This window comes from Achroia grisella, unplaced genomic scaffold (assembly GCF_030625045.1).
Source record: "Achroia grisella isolate CSIRO2021 unplaced genomic scaffold, CSIRO_AGI_Agris_v1 utg782, whole genome shotgun sequence".
NCBI classification, from domain to species: Eukaryota; Metazoa; Arthropoda; class Insecta; order Lepidoptera; family Pyralidae; genus Achroia; species Achroia grisella.
In genome coordinates this window covers 1,942,768-1,962,254 of record NW_026713022.1, presented here as the reverse complement: position 1 = coordinate 1,962,254, position 19,487 = coordinate 1,942,768, and the positions used below count along the sequence as shown (strand labels likewise).

The following is a 19,487-nucleotide window of genomic DNA, read 5'->3' as shown; positions in this document are numbered from 1 at the left end:
ATTAATGCTTACTTTTGTTTGCTAAATACATTTTAATTTTCTAATAAAAAACATTGTAAAAATATATATATAGGTCAAATAATTATTATAAAAATTAATAAACGTAAACGGATAATCAAGCAGGTACCCATACTATGAAGTTACAAGTATGTGTTATGTTATAAATGTGCACACATAAAATATAAATTATATTATGTAATGAATATATGTTCTTGCTACATTTAGTAATTGCTCATCGACTTATTTGTTAATAGAGGAATGGAATCAGTCTAATATCAAATCAAAAAGTCATATATAAAATTTCATTTTTATTTATTTTGCCTAGTTACTTGGTACGTACACCTATCTATTCAGAGAGATACCATCACGGTTATCAAAAAATCTATATTGGAAATAAGTCGTCCAATATATTATCGGCTTCCATGCGCGTATTTTAGAATCAACCCTATTGATAAGGCACGATAACGAGAGCAGTGAGCAATACAACGCGAGGACAGTTGCACGGCTAACGAGCGCCTAGCCGCCCGCCGGACTCGGACACCGGCTCCGGCAGGCCTCGCCCGATTGTCCACGAGCCCCGGGTACCCGCCACGGTCTCGTCAATTTCTCTCCTTCGCCTCTCGCGGGCTCTCGCCTCTCGGCCATACTGTAGCGCATACCTGCTCCTTTTTTTGTTTGTACTTCCCTCCGCCCCGCTCCGTCCGCGGGAGCCGCGCACCAACGCCACCAACACATCGTCTTGTGACGCGCTGTCGGACGCATGCACGTTACTCGGGCGCTTTTGCTGCGTCCGCGCGTAAATATTCACGCTTACAATGAGATCTTTCATATAACGCCGAACACAATCTATCAATATGAAGTGCTTCGCCGCGATCCTTTTGACCGTAACCTTTGTGACTGGTGCCGCCTCCGAGGCCTCTGTGCGGACATGTGAACCTATAAAAGTGGCTATGTGCAAGAATATCGGTTACAATCAAACGGGTATGCCCAACTTGGCTCGACATACCCTACAAGCAGATGCCGATGTGACTTTGCAGACGTTTACACCCCTAGTACAGTACGGGTGCTCACCCCAGCTGGATTTGTTTCTGTGTACAGTTTATGTGCCCATGTGTACAGATAAAGTGGCCTTACCAATCGGACCATGTAGAGGACTATGTGAGAGCGTATACGCCAGATGTTATCCAGTGCTTAGTGGATTTGGTTTTCCCTGGCCGACAGAACTAGACTGTTCATTATTTCCCGCAGAAAATAATCATGAACACATGTGCATGGAAGGTCCCGGCGACCATGCACCACCTGTAGGTACAATATCCCTAGATGCATCTAATTCAGGCAGGCCAGGCGCCTGCAAGCGACTCTTGAAACCTAAAAGCTGGGTGTGGGTACGTGGATCAGGACGTTGTGCACAATTTTGTGATGCTGAAGTATTATGGGAAGCTGGGGAACGGCGGGCGGCAGAGGTGTGGCTTGCGACTTGGGCTGCATTGAGTTTCGCTTGTACGTTGGCCGCAGTCGGAGCACAGTTGGCCTGTGGTGACAGAGGTGGAGCTGGCGAGCGTGCTTTAGTACTGGTGGCACTGTGCCGATGTGCCGCAGCCGCTGGTTGGGGCGTTCGCGCTGCGGCAGGTCGCACAGCCGCAGGTTGTGCCAAGGACTCTGCTATGCCCACACGAATGCTGTTGGCACATGATGGTCTGGCCAATCCTAACTGTGCTGTTGTTTTTCTACTTCTATATTACTTCGGGCTGGCGGCATCTGTTTGGTGAGTCAATGTTTTGTTTATACTTTACGTATATTACTTTAATTTACAAAAATCTAAATGAATGCTTATAACTATGTTTATAATGAAGGTTTCTCTAATTCTTTATTTGCAAGTCGTCTTTTATAGGTCCACAATAAAATTAGCATCCACACAAAAGTACTATTGTATGTGTAGGTAGATAGACAATAAAAAACTGTAACAATGCAGAAAAATTGCAGCGTATACTATACCTACGGTGTGACAAATGACGCCCCTGAATATAACAATACTTTGCTCATTGTCAAATAGACGATACCTGCGTTCATTGTTAAGGCCGTCAGGTTAACTTTGTCACCAATCAATTATGTTTCGTCACTTGTCCTTCAAAGAATATTCGGTATTGTAAGTAGTATAAGTCGTACACGTCCTTTACAAATGTAAAAATAGTTTTGGGAATAGATAAATTACCTGCAACTAGTCACTTAAATTTGAATAAAGTATGTAAGCTCTTATGGAATGAAATTGTATTTCAAAGATATGATCCTAATAGAAGTTGAATGATTAATATTGTCTAGGTTTAGACTTCTCCTTTCCTACTAATACTGACTAAATAAAACTTAAATGAATTGACACATTAATGTTATATAAACGGCTAATATCAAATAAAAAGTAATGTAATGGTATACATGTAGTTGGCAGTTTGAAATTTAAAACTAAAATATTAAGTTCTCTTTCCACATATCACCAAAATAAATCAAGCTAGTTTTTCGAGGAACTGTTTCGTAAAAGATTAGAAGAAGGTCGGGCCATAAAGTAAAACGAATTGGGAAATAAAATAAACGAGCTTCAATAAATCACGGCTAGGCGACGCGACGTTATGGTGCTTCGAAGCGACTATACATGGCTTTTCTCACGGAATGTACACAGTCATAGCATGATACTATAAGTTTTAAACCAATAGCACTTCTAAAAATGTAAGTAATATCATAACATATGTGGCAAATAGAATGAAAATTAATTATAAATAGGCACAGAGTAGGTATATGTAATATACAGAAATGATTTCAATGGCGCAGCTATACGTACCTATCTAAAGCATAACCACACGAATATTGTAATGTAGGGTAATATCCTTTATAAGATAATAAATTTTGTTATTAAAGTGACAGTTTCCACTGCATAGGAAATGAGGTACAACCACAAAAAATATGAATACGAAGCAGCTGTAAAACTTCACGTGGTTGTAACGAAATGCATTTTTCTTGATCACGAGGATACAGAAAAACTAGCTCAGTTGCTACTACACATAAAGCGTGGTAATCTCAACTTAAAAATCAATGCCATAGAGTTGATAATTCTTAGTAAAGGTAACATCATAAAATCTGTAACAGACGCCATGCGGATGCGTAATAAAAATATGTATTCCTACTAACATGGGCTTATAGAAATACTAGCGACTTGGTCTGTTTTTTCGAAATATATCTATCACTAGATACAGCCTACGCATAGACGGACAGGCAGACACTTTTGCATTTATAATATACATATAGTAATAGTATCTAGTATCGATAAACATTGTCGATCAACTTCAACGCACAACATTTTATCAATTATCATGTCGTAATAAAGATAGGTAGCTAATCTAAGAAAATCTAAATCTCTTCATATCAAGAATATTTTTACTTAGATACCATAATTATTTATATAATAGGTAAAACCAAACAAAAGATAAGGTCCAACATTACTCCTATAGGCTATTGCTGTTGTGTAAAAGCAATATATATGCATCATAGAACACTAGGGCCCTTTCTGGCCACTGCAAATTGAATAAACACATGGTAAACTGAGGCCTGTGGTTAACAAAAATCTGCACATTTTGTGAAGCAGAAGAAAACACTTCCTATGTGGTTGAAGCCCACTTATGTATAAACAAAATATTTCATTTAGATAGTATACACTCTATCCTTAGGAGATCAACACCATTGCTCCTAAAAATAGCTTTTAATTTATGTCCCTGATGAGTCTAGATAACAATCTGAAATAGGGCAAGCGAAATAGCGCAGGTGGGTGCACCATTCCATTATCATACACAAAAAAACACCATTGCTCCTAAAAATAGCTTTTAATTTATGTCCCTGATGAGTCTAGATAACAATCTGAAATAGGGCAAGCGAAATAGATCTATGTAGATCGCAGTGCTACAGGTCTAAATACCTGAAAATACCCCAAAACTCAATAAATAAAAATAATAAGTGATTATAACAAAATCTAAGAAAGCCATGATTTATAAATTAATTTTGTGTTCATGGCTGGATGAATGACAGTTCAACTAAATGCAAAATCAAGCTATTATGGACCACAGAGATCCAAAAAAAATTAATCAGATTTAATATAATATAAAAGAACAACAATCTTTTTTACAACGAAGACAGGTAGATGAGTAGACACTATCAAATAGAATATCATTAAAATCAGTGCAGATTTGACAATGAATTATATCAATATCACGTGAAATCGTCGATACACGTTACGAATTGCCACCAGATTGATCAGTAGCTCCTTTATGTGTTGATATGTCAAGATCTGTCAAATCAGTCCAACCGCTCCAGTCTAAAATTATATCCTGTCCATAAATACCTACCATTAATAATATTGAAAATATTTTTATTCTGCCAGTTTGTTGAAACCAACAATACTAACCGCTTAACAATGTTGACATTTAGGGTATAAAAGTTTAATTAAATTATTGAATGCTGACGTTTAAAGTCAATAATAGTAACGGAACAAAAGAAACAAAGAACGTTTTGACCTTTTGTTGTTCACCGTTAATACCTGCATGTTTTATGCACTTTAATTTTACAAAAGTGGGCTTAGTCTTTACAGTAATAAACGGTACAATTTCTAGTGTAAATACAGAATAAAAAAAGCCCCAAGACTCTACTTTGCGAATGATTGTATTTATTATGAAATTACACTGGCCAATTGACGTATATTACAACAATGATCTTTCCTATCGGCGAAGGAATTTATTGTCATCTTAAATTACGATCGGGGCGATCAAAGTACTAATCACCTGAGGTGGCTTCCTTTATTATACCTACATGCGTTGTTATCGAACGACACCCAATTAATTTGGTTGGCAGCCAAACGTTGAACCACACGTAAAGACAAACATATGGAAAGTAGTAAATCTGAGTTTATGGCGGACGATATTAATTTCTCGGAAAGCCAGAATTTGTTACAAAACCGACTCGTTATGATAATTTCAAGTGGATTTATGTGTGTCGGCGTTCTTTGATTATTGAACCTCTAGACAGATATTAATACAGCGCTGATTACATCTACTATGTATCTATTAAGAATGTTGGTGTTGCTACGTGTTTTGTTAAAAATAGATGCACCTATTATAATAGTGATTGACATTTAATTTCCACCATTGCTTCGACACTCACAGACATTTATCAATTTTCTATTATTCTAGAGAACCCAGTCTCACCTACTTTATTCTTCGTTTTTAGTCGTACTTATAAACCGGCTCGCAGGACCATTTGTAATTCCACACGTAACCTATGTGCAGAACTGGACAATTACCGAGACAACGCTCGATAGCTCTTCAATAACAATGCGTGGTCCAATTACAAGTAGTTATCGCATTTTATTGACACATGAAAGGAGCCGGTTTAATTGTTTACGACGAACGCGTAGACTTACACTCGCGGCGAAGCCTCCTGCCTCTAAACTAGCCCATTAACATAATAACAGATCGCTGTGCACGGAACTAGTTAGCCGAGCGCATACTGTGGTCGCGGTGTAATGAGAAACGTCAAATTGGTTTTGTATTCATGCGTCGAGCTCTGCGTTTTACGGGACGAGATGTTCCGTTATGATTTGTTCACATAGCTGAATTTCAGGTTTACACGTTGTAACTAGTGACTATTAAGTGAGTCTATAAAAAGCGTACTTCAGATCAATATATTATATGTATATCTGAATACATAAATAAATATAATGCCGATACCGGTGTTATGACTGTTATCATTTTGCTTTCTACATGTTAAGAATAATATTAAAACTTAAAATAATAATAAAGCTATTATTAAGTTAGTGTTTACAATATATTTTAGGACATAATCGATAAACATAATTTTGTTGATTATTTAGTTATACACGAAAACCTCGAATGTGTCATTATAATCTAGATTGTAAGTAATATTGTATTGATAATATTCTCTATCTTTAGAGTACTTACTTAGGTTTCTCCTAAATTTTAAAATATAGTTACTTAACTTAGAAAATGTGCTGTACCGAATATCAAAACAGCAACTGTAAGCAACACAATTTTAATATTTGTGTCTATATATGTATATTATATATACCATATACATATGTGTACATTAAATCGTAAAGTTTAATTACATATTGTATCAATAACATATCGTTGCAAGAAAACTAATCCTTACGATATTGACTATAGTTTAGTTCTGTCAGGATCGTGAAGAATTATTAAAAAATACGACTATTGTAGGTACATATATATTATCACAATTAAAATATACAAATTCTTGAAATTTTTTATGCTAATTGTTTACCAGATCATATATACTGATTGATGTAAATCAAGGTAAGTACATAATTGTTTCAATTTGAGTCGAGTTTCTGTCAAATTGAATAATACTAATAATATAATACGTGTTATAAATGCGAGTGTAGTTGCCTTTGCCGTCGACCAGCCAGTAAGGTATAATCTTAAGGACGGTTCATAATTTCTTGTTTATTTAAAATTTTCCTGCCGCTGCCGATGTAATCTCAACACGAGCGCGCCCCGCCTGCGTGGACCGCCATTCTTGTTAATAGGGCTGCCACAAATCGACGTGCATCGACAAATATAAATTGTATATTTATGTCTAAACATGAATTACTTTACATATATAAGGATGGAATAACATTTAATTTTCAAATAACTTATTTCAAATCAACAAAACCCGAAATGTTACAGTCAGTTTAAGAATCTTCCTACTTGATGATTAATGTTTTATTTTAATATTATTATTAAAAGTTATATTGCGAAGCTTTGTACGCATAGAAAAATTATAAATTACAATACATTTTATGAACACCATACATATATTAATTTCTTACTTATTAATTTATTTCTAGACTATCTTGACGGATGACAGATAAGATAGGTACCTACTTGATAAAAACGCGTTTAAATCCGTTGTGTAGTTCCGATTTCAATTGCCCAAAATTTAAATGTATGTATTGAAAAATATTGTACTTACATTTGCACCTAACTCGAGATCCAAATGAACTAAGTATACATATATGTCAACAGCACATAACATATCGATATGTATATAGTAAAAACTATATTTTAACTCCAACTTAAAACCAAATCAAATTGACAAACAAAATATATTTATTTATATTTAAATTAAATATAAATAAAACACTTTTAATACTTCATCGACAGTTCCACCCTTGGTACATCACTACAACCAAAGATTCGATCCTACTGCGCCCGCGCCGTAATTGGGATGCTAATCAGATGCTGAGCTGTATCTATCCCTTTCCAACCCATTACATTGGGTGTACTTTCTCGTTCGCACTTCAGAAACAGCGTTGGAGGCGGCGGGGTCTTCAATCATCTTGCAATAAGCGAGAAAGACGCTCCCTCGGGCTCGGAACGCCTGATATGTAATCACCGTGGTTTGCGCTCGCAAAGTAAGATCGTGGAAACAGGAATGAATCACGAGTTTTGTTTTCAAGTTATAAAAGCGATAAACTGCCAATTGTCTATTTTCATCCTTCATAAAACCTGAAATTTGAAAATGTTTGACATAAAATCCGGATTCTTTGCATATTTTAAAGTGGAGATAAAATCTGTTCTAATAATAAGATGATCTAATATAGACATCATCAAAACAACATAAATTTGTCGTTCTAGGATTGAGGCACTTTTACATTATGTGTAGATTAAAAATAACATATCATTAAATCTGTTTTCGGGCATAATCATTATATTATTATAAAATTGTTTCATTAATGTGTTAAGTCCTGACACTTATATGATTATTATTATTTTAACAGTAAATTATTTTTAATGATGTCCATAATTCTTCTTCCTCTTTCTGGAATGTTATTACAGAAAGACCAATTTAAGTTTAGCGTTACGGTACGGTTGAACAATGTCGTGTTTACTATGAGAGCTCAAAGGAGCCGAGAAACGAGGATTCTGCATATCTCGTGGAGAGATCAGCGCGGGCGCTGCGCTGGCCGCCCGAGATCGTATCGAGCAATCCTTATTATTGGAACACGCTTTGTTAGACGCAAACAGTATACAGAGAGTTTGAAGAGAAAACATTATTGTAGTACAGAGTAGAAGAAGTTATAAAGACGTTATTGTTTATTATATATTAGACGATTTATGCCTTTTGAGTCCATTATATAAGCTTTATTTTTTGTAAATATAGGTAATATTATATACAGGCTAACCTGTGACGCGATCAAATCAATAATACATTAAAATAATAATGTAGGTATTTTCATTGTCCATAACACTTATGTACTTTGATATATCAAAGACAACCGTTTATATTAGCCAGACTCTATACTTTATGGTGCAAAAAAATATTTTAATAACAATATTTATAAATATTATAAACATACAAAGGTATTATAATATAACCAAGCAATCTAACAAATATTATAACCGCGAAAGTTTGTGAATTTGGATGGATAGGTGGATGTATGGATGTTTGTTAATCTTTCACGCAAAAACTGCTGAATGGATTTTAATGTAACTTTACAATAATATAACTTAGTTATACATCAGAATAACATATAGGCTATAAATTTTACGCGACATAAACCACCGGCACAGCTACTAATCTATATAGCTTATTATAAGTGGGTGCCATTTTATCTAGAAATACAGCAGCCTCTGGTATGCAGGCGTTGTAAGTGATTCATGTTTCTGATAACGTCAAACTTAACCACGTTGTGGGTACTACACAATGTGCTAAACAGTATATGTCTGCAATTATTTTTCTGAAGTGTTCAAATACTTTATAGTAAACTGTATTAGTAATAATCTATACATCTACACATATAAATAAAATTGGTGTGTCTGTTTGTAATATCGAAATAACCGTTTTTTACTACATTCATATGAATATTAAATACGATGAATACAGTTTTTTTACAATTTTTATCTGTCTGTTTGTTCCGTTTCTAATCTCTGAAATGGCTGGACCTATTTTGACGGGATTTTTTTGGCAGGTAGTTGATGTAATAAGGAGTAACTTACGCTACTTTTATTTTATAAAAATACAGCTAAATTCCACACGCACGAAGTTGCGGGAACAACTAGTAAATTATAAATGATAGAAAAAGAGATATGTTTTTAGATTCTTTTTTAATATTGTTTTATATTATGATGTTTGAATATAGCGGTTGCTCTTTCGTTGTACGAGTACTATGATAGACTTGATTGGAGATACCTTAGTAAGTAAGTACATAAGCAATGGTTATGTACTTACTTACTCGCAAAAGGTACCAAAAAAAGTATCTGTAGTTCTCTATCTTTACATAATATAATTATTTTAGTCCTCTGTTATGCTTTTTGAAATCTTGACTCCGTGGTAAGATTCACCGAAAAGAAGAGTCAAGTTCGAACCGTTTTTACTAGAATTTTTGAATAGATAACACAACTTTTACACAGGATTTCGGATACCTTTACTATTACCACATTGACATAATGTTACTTAACACAGTATGCCCAAATTAGTATATCTTCTTTACCTCCTCTCTTCCAAAGATCACATTTTCACTAACATTCCAACATGTTTCTATTTGTGCCGATGAACATATGTTCATCAACTAAGGTCGAGGTCTGTCAAGTCTTTTCGCCATACCCACGTACCAGTGGGTGGCCGGTTATATTCGAAACCCACCTCGTTTGTTGGTTTTCGATGATGGATAGTCATGTAATTAAGAACGATTATCTCCAGGCCGCCCGCCGCCCGAGGTAACCTGACGGGAATTTTAAAATTGACGTTAATTTCTATGTAGTATCTTATAATAGTTCGCTTGTTATCGATCGCTAGCAATGAGCCTGTAAGTACCACTTATTACATCCTATTATATAAACAGAAATGTTTTTTAAACAAAAACTTATTAAGTTAATCAATATAATTCAATTTGAATATTATTATACTTAACCGCAATTATTATGGCAACACACACAGAATTATATTAACATATTTCTTCTATGTACCAATTGTAGTATACTATTTTTCTTAGTGACGTTACATATAGTATATTGCTTTATATGTAGGCCATTTTAGAAGACTTAATCCTTACTTGAATATTTGGGTCTAAACTTTTTAATAGATGCTTATATTTACATAAGTGAAATAGTGTAAAACTACTACAATGAATAAAAAATCTGCCATTTTCTTAATACGTAGGCAACAAGTCCTAAATGTACAAACGTCGTCGTGTGGATCGATAGTTACCATGAAAATTATATTATTAAAGACAGTGGAAATGACTAGTTTACACTATTTGTTGCTGCTAAAAATATTTTAGTTCATTCATATCTATTATATGTTGCGTGTTATAAAATTACGATATTATTATGGAATTCTAAAAAAGAAACTTTTTGGTAGGTTGCCAGCATTCTGAACAGATAGGTACTCGTCATTTTAAAATGTTATTTGTTATGATTCTGTATGACTACATACATTATTCGAAGAATTGAACGATAGTGGCATCGGTAGCACTGTAAACTGACACGGTACTTCATGGACACATCTATACACGCTCAGCATTGTCCGAGTGGTATCCGAGTGGTGGTAGTAGGGTGACCAAATGTGTTTACAATTAAATTCAATCATTTGTTTTGCATAAAAATACAAAATATAATGGTAAATTATAATGTGAACATCATTAACCTTATAGACATACAAACCATTTATAAGTCTTAAAATTAAGGATTAGGAACGCATTACGGAAACCTATTTATACCCAGTTACAAATTAGACAATCATCATATCTATTAATCGACATTATCTGCGTAAATTAAAGTATTATTTATGACACGTTTTAGGATATGTAGAATAGAAAAACTGTGTTACATGGGTAAATAGGCGTAACTACTTCAAGCCTTTTTATTACATTATGCATAAGTACCTACTTACATGATTTTTTTTGGTCGATAATATGACAAATTAATAGTAATCAATTAAACTACGATATTAAAAAAGCAATCATTAAAATGAAATATGTAATACATTTGTTCTAAATGCATATACAATAATTGACGGTTCAAGAGATAGCTAAATTAATTGATAAATAAGTAGATTTATTATAATAAATTCACAGAAGTAATTTCTTTATTGCGGTGTTTGGGCTATGTCAAAGTGTTTTAGACATGTAGAACTGCAACTTTCGTAGATCTATTTGAATAAAAGTAAGGTAAATAAGTTTGGAATAGTATGAGAGATATATCATGACTCAAAATTCATGGTGACCCTACAGCGGATGCGTACGCGCCGTTTAGCGCCTGCTCTTACAAACAAGAGTGTTCGCGCCCGCGCTCTTGTCTTAAAATTCTAAAAGCTTTCACGGCTCATTTTTACGTTATACATACATGTATAAATATGTACCTACATTTTGAAGTCAGATCTTGACCTCAGAAGCTAAATCAAGACCACGCTCACAGCATAAATGGATGTTTTACGTTCTAAAACTTTAAATGTCATAATATACTTTCATCGTTCGAATTTCGTATACTTAAATCTTAGAAATACACTTTACCTACTACTACTGTAATTACTACTACTGTAATTTATATAATATAGTTTAATTCATTTATAATAATGACAACAGTCAAAATTAAAACATTTATAAAATAAAATACAGAATTTATTATTATTGAGAGCTTATTCTCAAAACTCATTATCAATAGGTATATTATTTTAGTTCATCAATTGAGTATAAACGTCTTCTAAATAGAAATGCCTTTAAATCTTGTTCAATAATAATAGTTGTCCTTTTTACTACTAATTTCATTAGGATCCTAATACCAATTAAAAAGTGAGAAGGCATCAAACACACAGTCACACTTTCACCATTGTAAAGGTGGTGTATTAGTGAATTTTGTAAAAAATAGTAGATATAGATTAGAAATTAGTTCAAGAGGCCTTTATCCAGCAATGGAACAATAATGTGAGGTTGTTATGGATATATATTTAATAAACATTACTTAACTTCCTATTGATTACATTACAAACAGAAACTGACAAGACATTCTGCTGCCTTTATAATACAAATGTGTCCATTTTTGTAAGCTTTTATTTTATTCGTAACTATGTTTATACAAAGCCGACTTTTGTTCACGAAAAACGCAGAATTCTTTGTGTGCAAAACGTATTTTTTTCCCTAACGAAAACGTGAAATGTTAGGACGTCGGCCCAAATAAATGGTAGTGCATGGTGCGACCCATTGTGTGTCTGCAGAGAGCAGGTAAGTTTTTTTGTACTGACGCGCCGTCGACCCCAGCACACCGCAGGGTAGGCAGTGCAGAAAATGAAAAAAATACCAACATAATTTATAGCAGATAGCTGTTTTTATTTTCAAACGGTAGTTTTTGTGCAACTAAAAACCATTATAAGTTTTCGTCTATTTATTAATGTAACTTAATAAATTCTAATTGGTATAAATACCTACGTTAGAGTAGATAGCAGAGCAGGCATAGAGGTAGGGTAGATAGCAGAGCAGGCATACGAAACACTAAAATATAGTTAATTTTGAATGCGTACTGTATTTAAAATAAACTATAGAGTTTCGGAAAATGACGACTATCTACATGATTGAACTTGGTCTCTAACAAAATAGTCTAAAAAAGAACAAGTACAAAGTAGTGAAACCTATGTTATTTATGTCACACTGTAGTTTATATCCATTTATTAATGTAATTTAATAAATTATAACAAGTACTTCTTATAATTTATTAAATTACCAATGGTACGTTGTTGTAATATGAGTTGGTACAGAAAGTAGGCCAGATATACGAAGTGCTTAAATATAGTTTATTACTACTGCGTACTGAATACTGTAGAGTTTCCAAAAATGACGATTATCTACAAGATTATACTTACGCTGTAACAATACTGTCTTGCTAAATAACAGTAAAAAGTAGTAAAACTGTATTGGTATTGATAATTACTTTATTACCACAGTGAACAACTATTTATGTCACTGTAATAAAATATGATCCATATCAAATAGCAACTAAAACTTGTGCAATCATATTGTAAAAATTGCAAAAACATCGAAAACAAATATAAATAATACTAATCAAAATCATTGGATATACAACACTTTATGTGAGTTGGTATCTATTTATAAGTGTCTATCATTTTCAACCATTGAGTATAGAGCAAAATATTAGAAGCATTTTACAGGAAGTTCAACAAAATGGCTTCCGTTTAATAACAGCCCTACGCGAGCGCAAGGATAGCGCGATCCTAAACAAACATCGATTTCCATTAAAAAGTCCAACAGACGGACGGACAGCGCACACATGCACACACATATATATTTATTGATTTATTGATCGTAAGGTGAAATCCTGTCGGCTGTAATTTAAACACGAAATCGAAGTCGAAATGTTTGGAAGAAACACCGGACAAAGTGATGTTTACATATGTTTTGATTCTATTTTCTAACATAACTTATTTATAAATACGTACGTATAATATACACAATATTAGACAATGCTTACAGAATGGAATTAGTAATGAAATTAGTATACATTTTCCTAGATACTCAAAGTAGAATTTAATTCTTTTTTTATTAAAATGAATAAAATTTCTAAGATAAAAGTAGCCTAATTTACTTCTTATGACATTAGCTTTTTGCAAGTGAAAGTCCCCTAAGTCAAAATAGGTCCAGTCGTTTCAAAAAATAAGCAAAAATACAGATAGTCAAAAGTTTTTAAATTATTTTTTACATAAGTATCGTATCTACTTTCATATGTTATGTAGTGAAAAGCTATTAATTTGAAATTACAAAGACATACATAAATTTTATTTTTGTGTTTGTATAGATTAAAACTAAATTAAAGACAGTTAACATTTTACGACATCAATTTATAAAAGCTATCCTATAGTATTTTTCGAATTAATAAACTTGTATTATACAAAAACAGAAGAATAATTTAAAAAAACAATAGCGACTCTATAGTATCTGTGTTCTCTCCAAAGAAACCAGGTTGCTCGCTAAGCAGATGCACATGCCGACGGGATACCTGCAGCGCCCGCTATCCATCCTTTTACTGCTATTTACATCTCTTTCACACAACACAAAAATCTGATCAGATTGCAAAAGACAGCTAATTCAAGTTTTACAAATTATTTTATAACACCAAGCCGCACCACATTACGGAGTAGTATTAAATTAGTATTACGACATTATTTTCGCATCTGTGCTGAGTCTGTCGACTGCATGTGATAATATTTATTACTGATTCGTAAATGCAATATTTACAGTTAGGTATTTATATTATGGTGGGATTCAATGAAATAACAATTTACCAAATGTAAAAAGTATTCGGGGTAACATGTAAGATAACTAACGCTCGTTGGATAAGTGCAAGTTAAAATAATTCCTTACTAACTGAATTTATAATGCGTAGCATATATTTTTTAATGAGATACTTATATTAAATATTCGTAATAATAACATTAAGTATTTACACCGGATGGCAAAAACCAACAAAACAGCGAGAAAAGAAATCGACTCAGTGATTGCTATTTTGAGAATAAATAGCAATCACTGAGTATAGGAGAATAGAATAGAATAGAAAATCATTTATTCAAATAAACTTAACTTAAGCACTTTTGAATAGTCATAACAATTTGTTTTTTATCTACCACTCGTTCGGAAAGCTGTCTCATCACAAGAAGAACGAGCAAGAAACTTGTGTGTTGCTCTTTTAAATAATCCTTGTAAGTTTACATTTACAAGTCGAAACGTGTGAATACAAACTACCAACAAGCACTAATTTTTTGGGTCAAATATAATCATGCAATAAGATTAAATCAGTCGTAGTGATAAGAGAGAGATTAAACAAGGGTAAATTCACAACTGTTCTGTGGCTGTAAACTTAGTCACTTTTATCTTTAATACTAAGAAAAGGCGTATTCACAACTAATTTTAAAGATAGGCACTTGTGTCATTTCCTTATATACATGTACAGAAACTCTAGCTGATTAACTTTTCCTATCAGATTCTTTAGTGTAAAGCTTAAAAATTCCATGACCATAAATGCTTCGATACCTGCTCAGTAAGGACTGTAGTTCAGTTTAATAAGGTCTACGTAATGAAGCAGGCTGCAAGCAAAGAGTTTCTGGACAGAAACGATACCTCACAGACAAGTCAGGAAGTATTTTTTTTAAATTCCAATTGAAAAGGCAAACAAGCTTACGGTCTTTCTTATGGCAAGTGGTACTCGTAATCGTCGCGTATACACGAAAGTACAACGAATATCACTTTAGCATATGATACCCTTGATACCACTTGTTATCAGTTATATCAGTTGTCTTGTAGCCATAACACGAACTCTGCTTAGCTTAGAACTCCATAGCGCTGTATGAGAAAAAAAAAAATTAAATTAAAATCATTGTTTATCATCTGTCTACCACTTGGTGAACTGTTGCTGGTCAATCTATGCTCTAATCATAGAGTTTATAGGATCATACCTAAAATTGCAAAGAAAATTTGTTTATTAAATTTTGTCTCTTTATACTAGGAACTTGCATGAAATTGAACAGAAGTATTTATTCTAGCGTAATCTCTTTTTTATTTTATAGTGCCACTATTTTTCGCTTATATGTAACTTTCTTTACATAAAAGAATTTTTCAATTCCGTCTTTATAAAAGATTTGATATTTTGGTTATAATATAGATTTAAAAACTGTATTTGTTTTACCATTATAAATAAATCTTTATAATGATCAGCAGATAAACAATATATATTTTAATTTGGTATGGATTGAAAATGTGAAATTGTGAATTCACAAATTATTTCTATCTATTTACATTTATTTACAAGTCACTATTGAATAATGGATTTCGCCCATCAAAAATTTACTTCATTTTATACAAAGGATAAGATAACCAGTTTATATTTATCGTATAAGAAATGAAGTTCAATTGTATGGAAAACAACTCCGAGGCCATAAACAGTCCATAAACTTGGATATAACAAGATCGGGTTTATTTAATGTATTATCACACTGCATGCTTTGCGTCTTTTCAAATTCTGAATGTTTTTTTAATCAAGATTTGTATCTCTTTTTATCGAGTCTAAACAACGGGCAAAGAAATTTACATCATAAATCTGCTATAGTGAAGTAGCATGGACTTACTAAGATGTCATGCCTCATTGTACAAGGCAAGCTGTTTGGTGCCTGAAATTGGTGATACTGAGGTAATCTTCTAGACTAATTTTTACAAAATCTATCTCAGTTATCCTCAACTGTATAAAATATATAGACGTCCAAATGAATGACAATTGGCTCCACTTCGTCTTAATTTAAAAGTCGTATTTTGAGAAATAAACAACATTTCGATATTTTTACACGATAATATAGGCAGTTATTAACGTTGCCCGTTGCCAATTTTGGACACATTTATACACTAAATATTTAGGGCGAATGTTGAATAATAATGTTAATATACAATTTTAATAGAAGTATAAATAGCTGGTTTATCAAGTCGGTCGGAACACATTTATAGATTTTTTTTTTATATATTTGTTAATTAAACAAAAAGCAATACAAACCAAATCGACAATAGTCCATAAGGTCAACAAATAAAATTAACTAGATAATAAATACCTAATACAGATATTACATATAAGTTTATATATTAAAAAAACATGCTTAATTCCTCAACTGATATCAATGACTACTTATAACAATTATAAAATTTGTACAACTCTATTAAATTGTACACAAATATTTAACAATAAAAGGCAAAGTGAGAAGAACGTATGAAATTGTATATCCATAGCGAATGCACACTACGTGAAGCCTATTCTGTAATAATTGAATGTCAAATTACTTTAATAGTTAGTAGCAGCGATTCAGAAAATCACCCCTATGGAAATCAGGATAAAATACATAATATATTATCCAGCAATTTCATGCTATTGAAAGAATATTTAAAATATGCAATAAAATTAGATATACATATTTATTAATTATTTATTATCCAGCGTAATAGCTTACATAGATAATTTTTTTTTTTAATTGAGGAATTAGGGCTATTATATGATATTTTAGAGCAGGTTACAATATAATTTATTTATACTGAGTAATATTTAAAAAATCAGAGTTTATATTTTTTTTATATTTGCAATCTATTAACTCATAAAAAGTATTGAACGAATTATTTCACATATGCTATACATATTATACATTTACAGTTCATATAGATACCTATATTGTCAAGTTATATTGTATGAATATAAATACCTTAGTGCTTTCCTTATAGTATTGCTGACGATTTAATAGACAGTATTGAATGAAGCATTAATTATTCTTATAGTTAACCATTTAAACCCTCGATTTTCTAGTATAAAAATGGTCTCTGAATCCTCGATGCTGGGGCAATCTTGTGTGGAAGGGACATGAGGAAACAAACGCATGAAATTTAATCAAATCGAAGACGATCGTAAAGCTTTGTAACGACCATAAACTATGAGGCCTTTACTACTTATATTTTATGTGGTTTATAAATCTTTGTAAATCCCCGCTGAGTTCAGTGTTATGGGCCCTAAGCGACGAAATCCCTTTATCTCATTTATTTATATAAGTCTTAAATGTGAACGGTAAATACACCTCTCCAAAATATAACGGTACGTATTACACTGTGGATATTACATTCAACAAGTATCTTTTGTGCCACAAAAAATAGCCAAATCAGTGCATCTATATTATAAATTTCAAATTATGTATTCGAAGGCGAGTCTGTCTATATATTACATTTTCACGTACAAGCGGCTAAAAGCAATTTAATATAAAGATTTTAAAGAAACAGATGATATTGCGGGTAACAGTTAGAATCAACATAGGTATCAATTGAAAACGATCATTAAACTTAATGCTGATTGCGAAGACATTACGAATCTTAGGTATATTTTGATTGTATAATGTGTAAAATATAGAGTAAAATATACAGACAAATTTAAAACCTAGTCCATTAAAATATATGGAAAAAGCCAGATGGTAGACTAATAATATGTTGTCACTAGTTACGAGTCTTTGTTTCATTTCTTCAGTGTTATCTCGTCTTTATAATTGTACCACTGAAGTAACCAAATGAAAGCAGCTGGCAATAGTCCAAACCCTCAATACAAAAAAAAACAAATTAAAGATCTAAGCTACCGATAGCATTCGAAATTCGAATTTACATTTTTATATGGGATCTTCTAACTCGATAATTAGAAATATAACAAATTCGTTGTTACCAGCGATTTTGTACAAACATTTTTTCTATCTCACCCGTTTACATTTGTATAGTCAAAACATATATAGTCATCGTAATATATGTTAAAATCATTAAGTTCCGTTTAGCTGTTAAGCTAAATACCTTACCAGAAACAGACACAGATGCTTTCGCATTTATAATATTAGTATGTAGTACTTTTAGTTGCTATTTTGATATAAGAATTCGATCATATTAGCCTACAACCTATAGCCTACAGAGAGAGTCTAAATCATACCAATCCATACTAATATTACAAATATCAGACAAACTTTAGTGTCAAGCTGTCTGTTTGTACCCATTTCATGACTATACTGGCTAGAAAAACAAGGTAGAACAATACCTTTAGAAGACGCTCCTGCAGATTTCATATCCCTTTCCTTGTGTAGATAAACTGTATCATAAAGTTGGCCATATGTTATCTGTGATCTACAAAATGCAGACGAAGTCGTGGGAAAAAGCTAGTAGGGTATAAACACGGTAAATATTGTGCAGCAAACGTCGCCGACAACATGAGTAGACGTCAATCACGTCAAACGTTATTACAGCGCACCTCGTTACTCAATAGATGAAATATGTTGCCGGAAAAAAGTAACAAGCCGCTAGTATGCCGCTTGTAACAAATTGAGCTTTCTATTTTGATTTACATTCGACCGCCTTCAGAAGAGGAGGTTCTGGTACTATATTTTTTTCTATGTATTAAGTGATATCTTCGCTAATTTACTGTAAAAAATATGGTCGCGATTGAAGTCAGTTTTTGTAACAAATTAAATACCTAATCAATATTATTACATAGTATAAAACAAAGCCGAGTAGGGGCCAGTAGCTAGTTAGGTATAAAAAGCAACGAACTTACCATTTTTTTAAAGTAATATGCAACAAGCCTAAATGTACACAGGTCTCGCCTAATGTTAAGTGGCTATATATGCCTATAAATATGACGAACGCGACATCACGTTATCATGTGAAGCACCTGGTAGCCCTCATTCATTCATACCGGTGGACACTGTCGTAATTAACCCTCCACTCCAACTGAAAGACTGTGGGACAAACTCACCCAAATGACTTTATATAAAGTCTACTTCTAGTATACAATACATTTATGACTTGGATTCATTATATATGCAACATTTTAACTCTTTAAATATGGTTCGGAAAGTTTTGCTTCGACTATAGCAAAGCG

At 32.8% G+C, this 19,487-nt stretch overlaps 1 protein-coding gene across 1 annotated transcript in view; it reads left to right on the top strand.

Annotated features, from left to right (window-relative positions):
• Window positions 1–464: 464 nt before the first annotated feature.
• The window catches only part of LOC131851395 (frizzled-4), a 43,105-nt gene continuing 24,082 nt past the window's right edge, over window positions 465–19,487 (top strand). Inside the window, exon 1 of the mRNA XM_059201892.1 lies at window positions 465–1,765. Coding sequence (XP_059057875.1) covers window positions 855–1,765 — 911 coding nt within the window. The 5' untranslated portion in view covers window positions 465–854. The remainder of the gene's footprint in view (window positions 1,766–19,487) is intronic.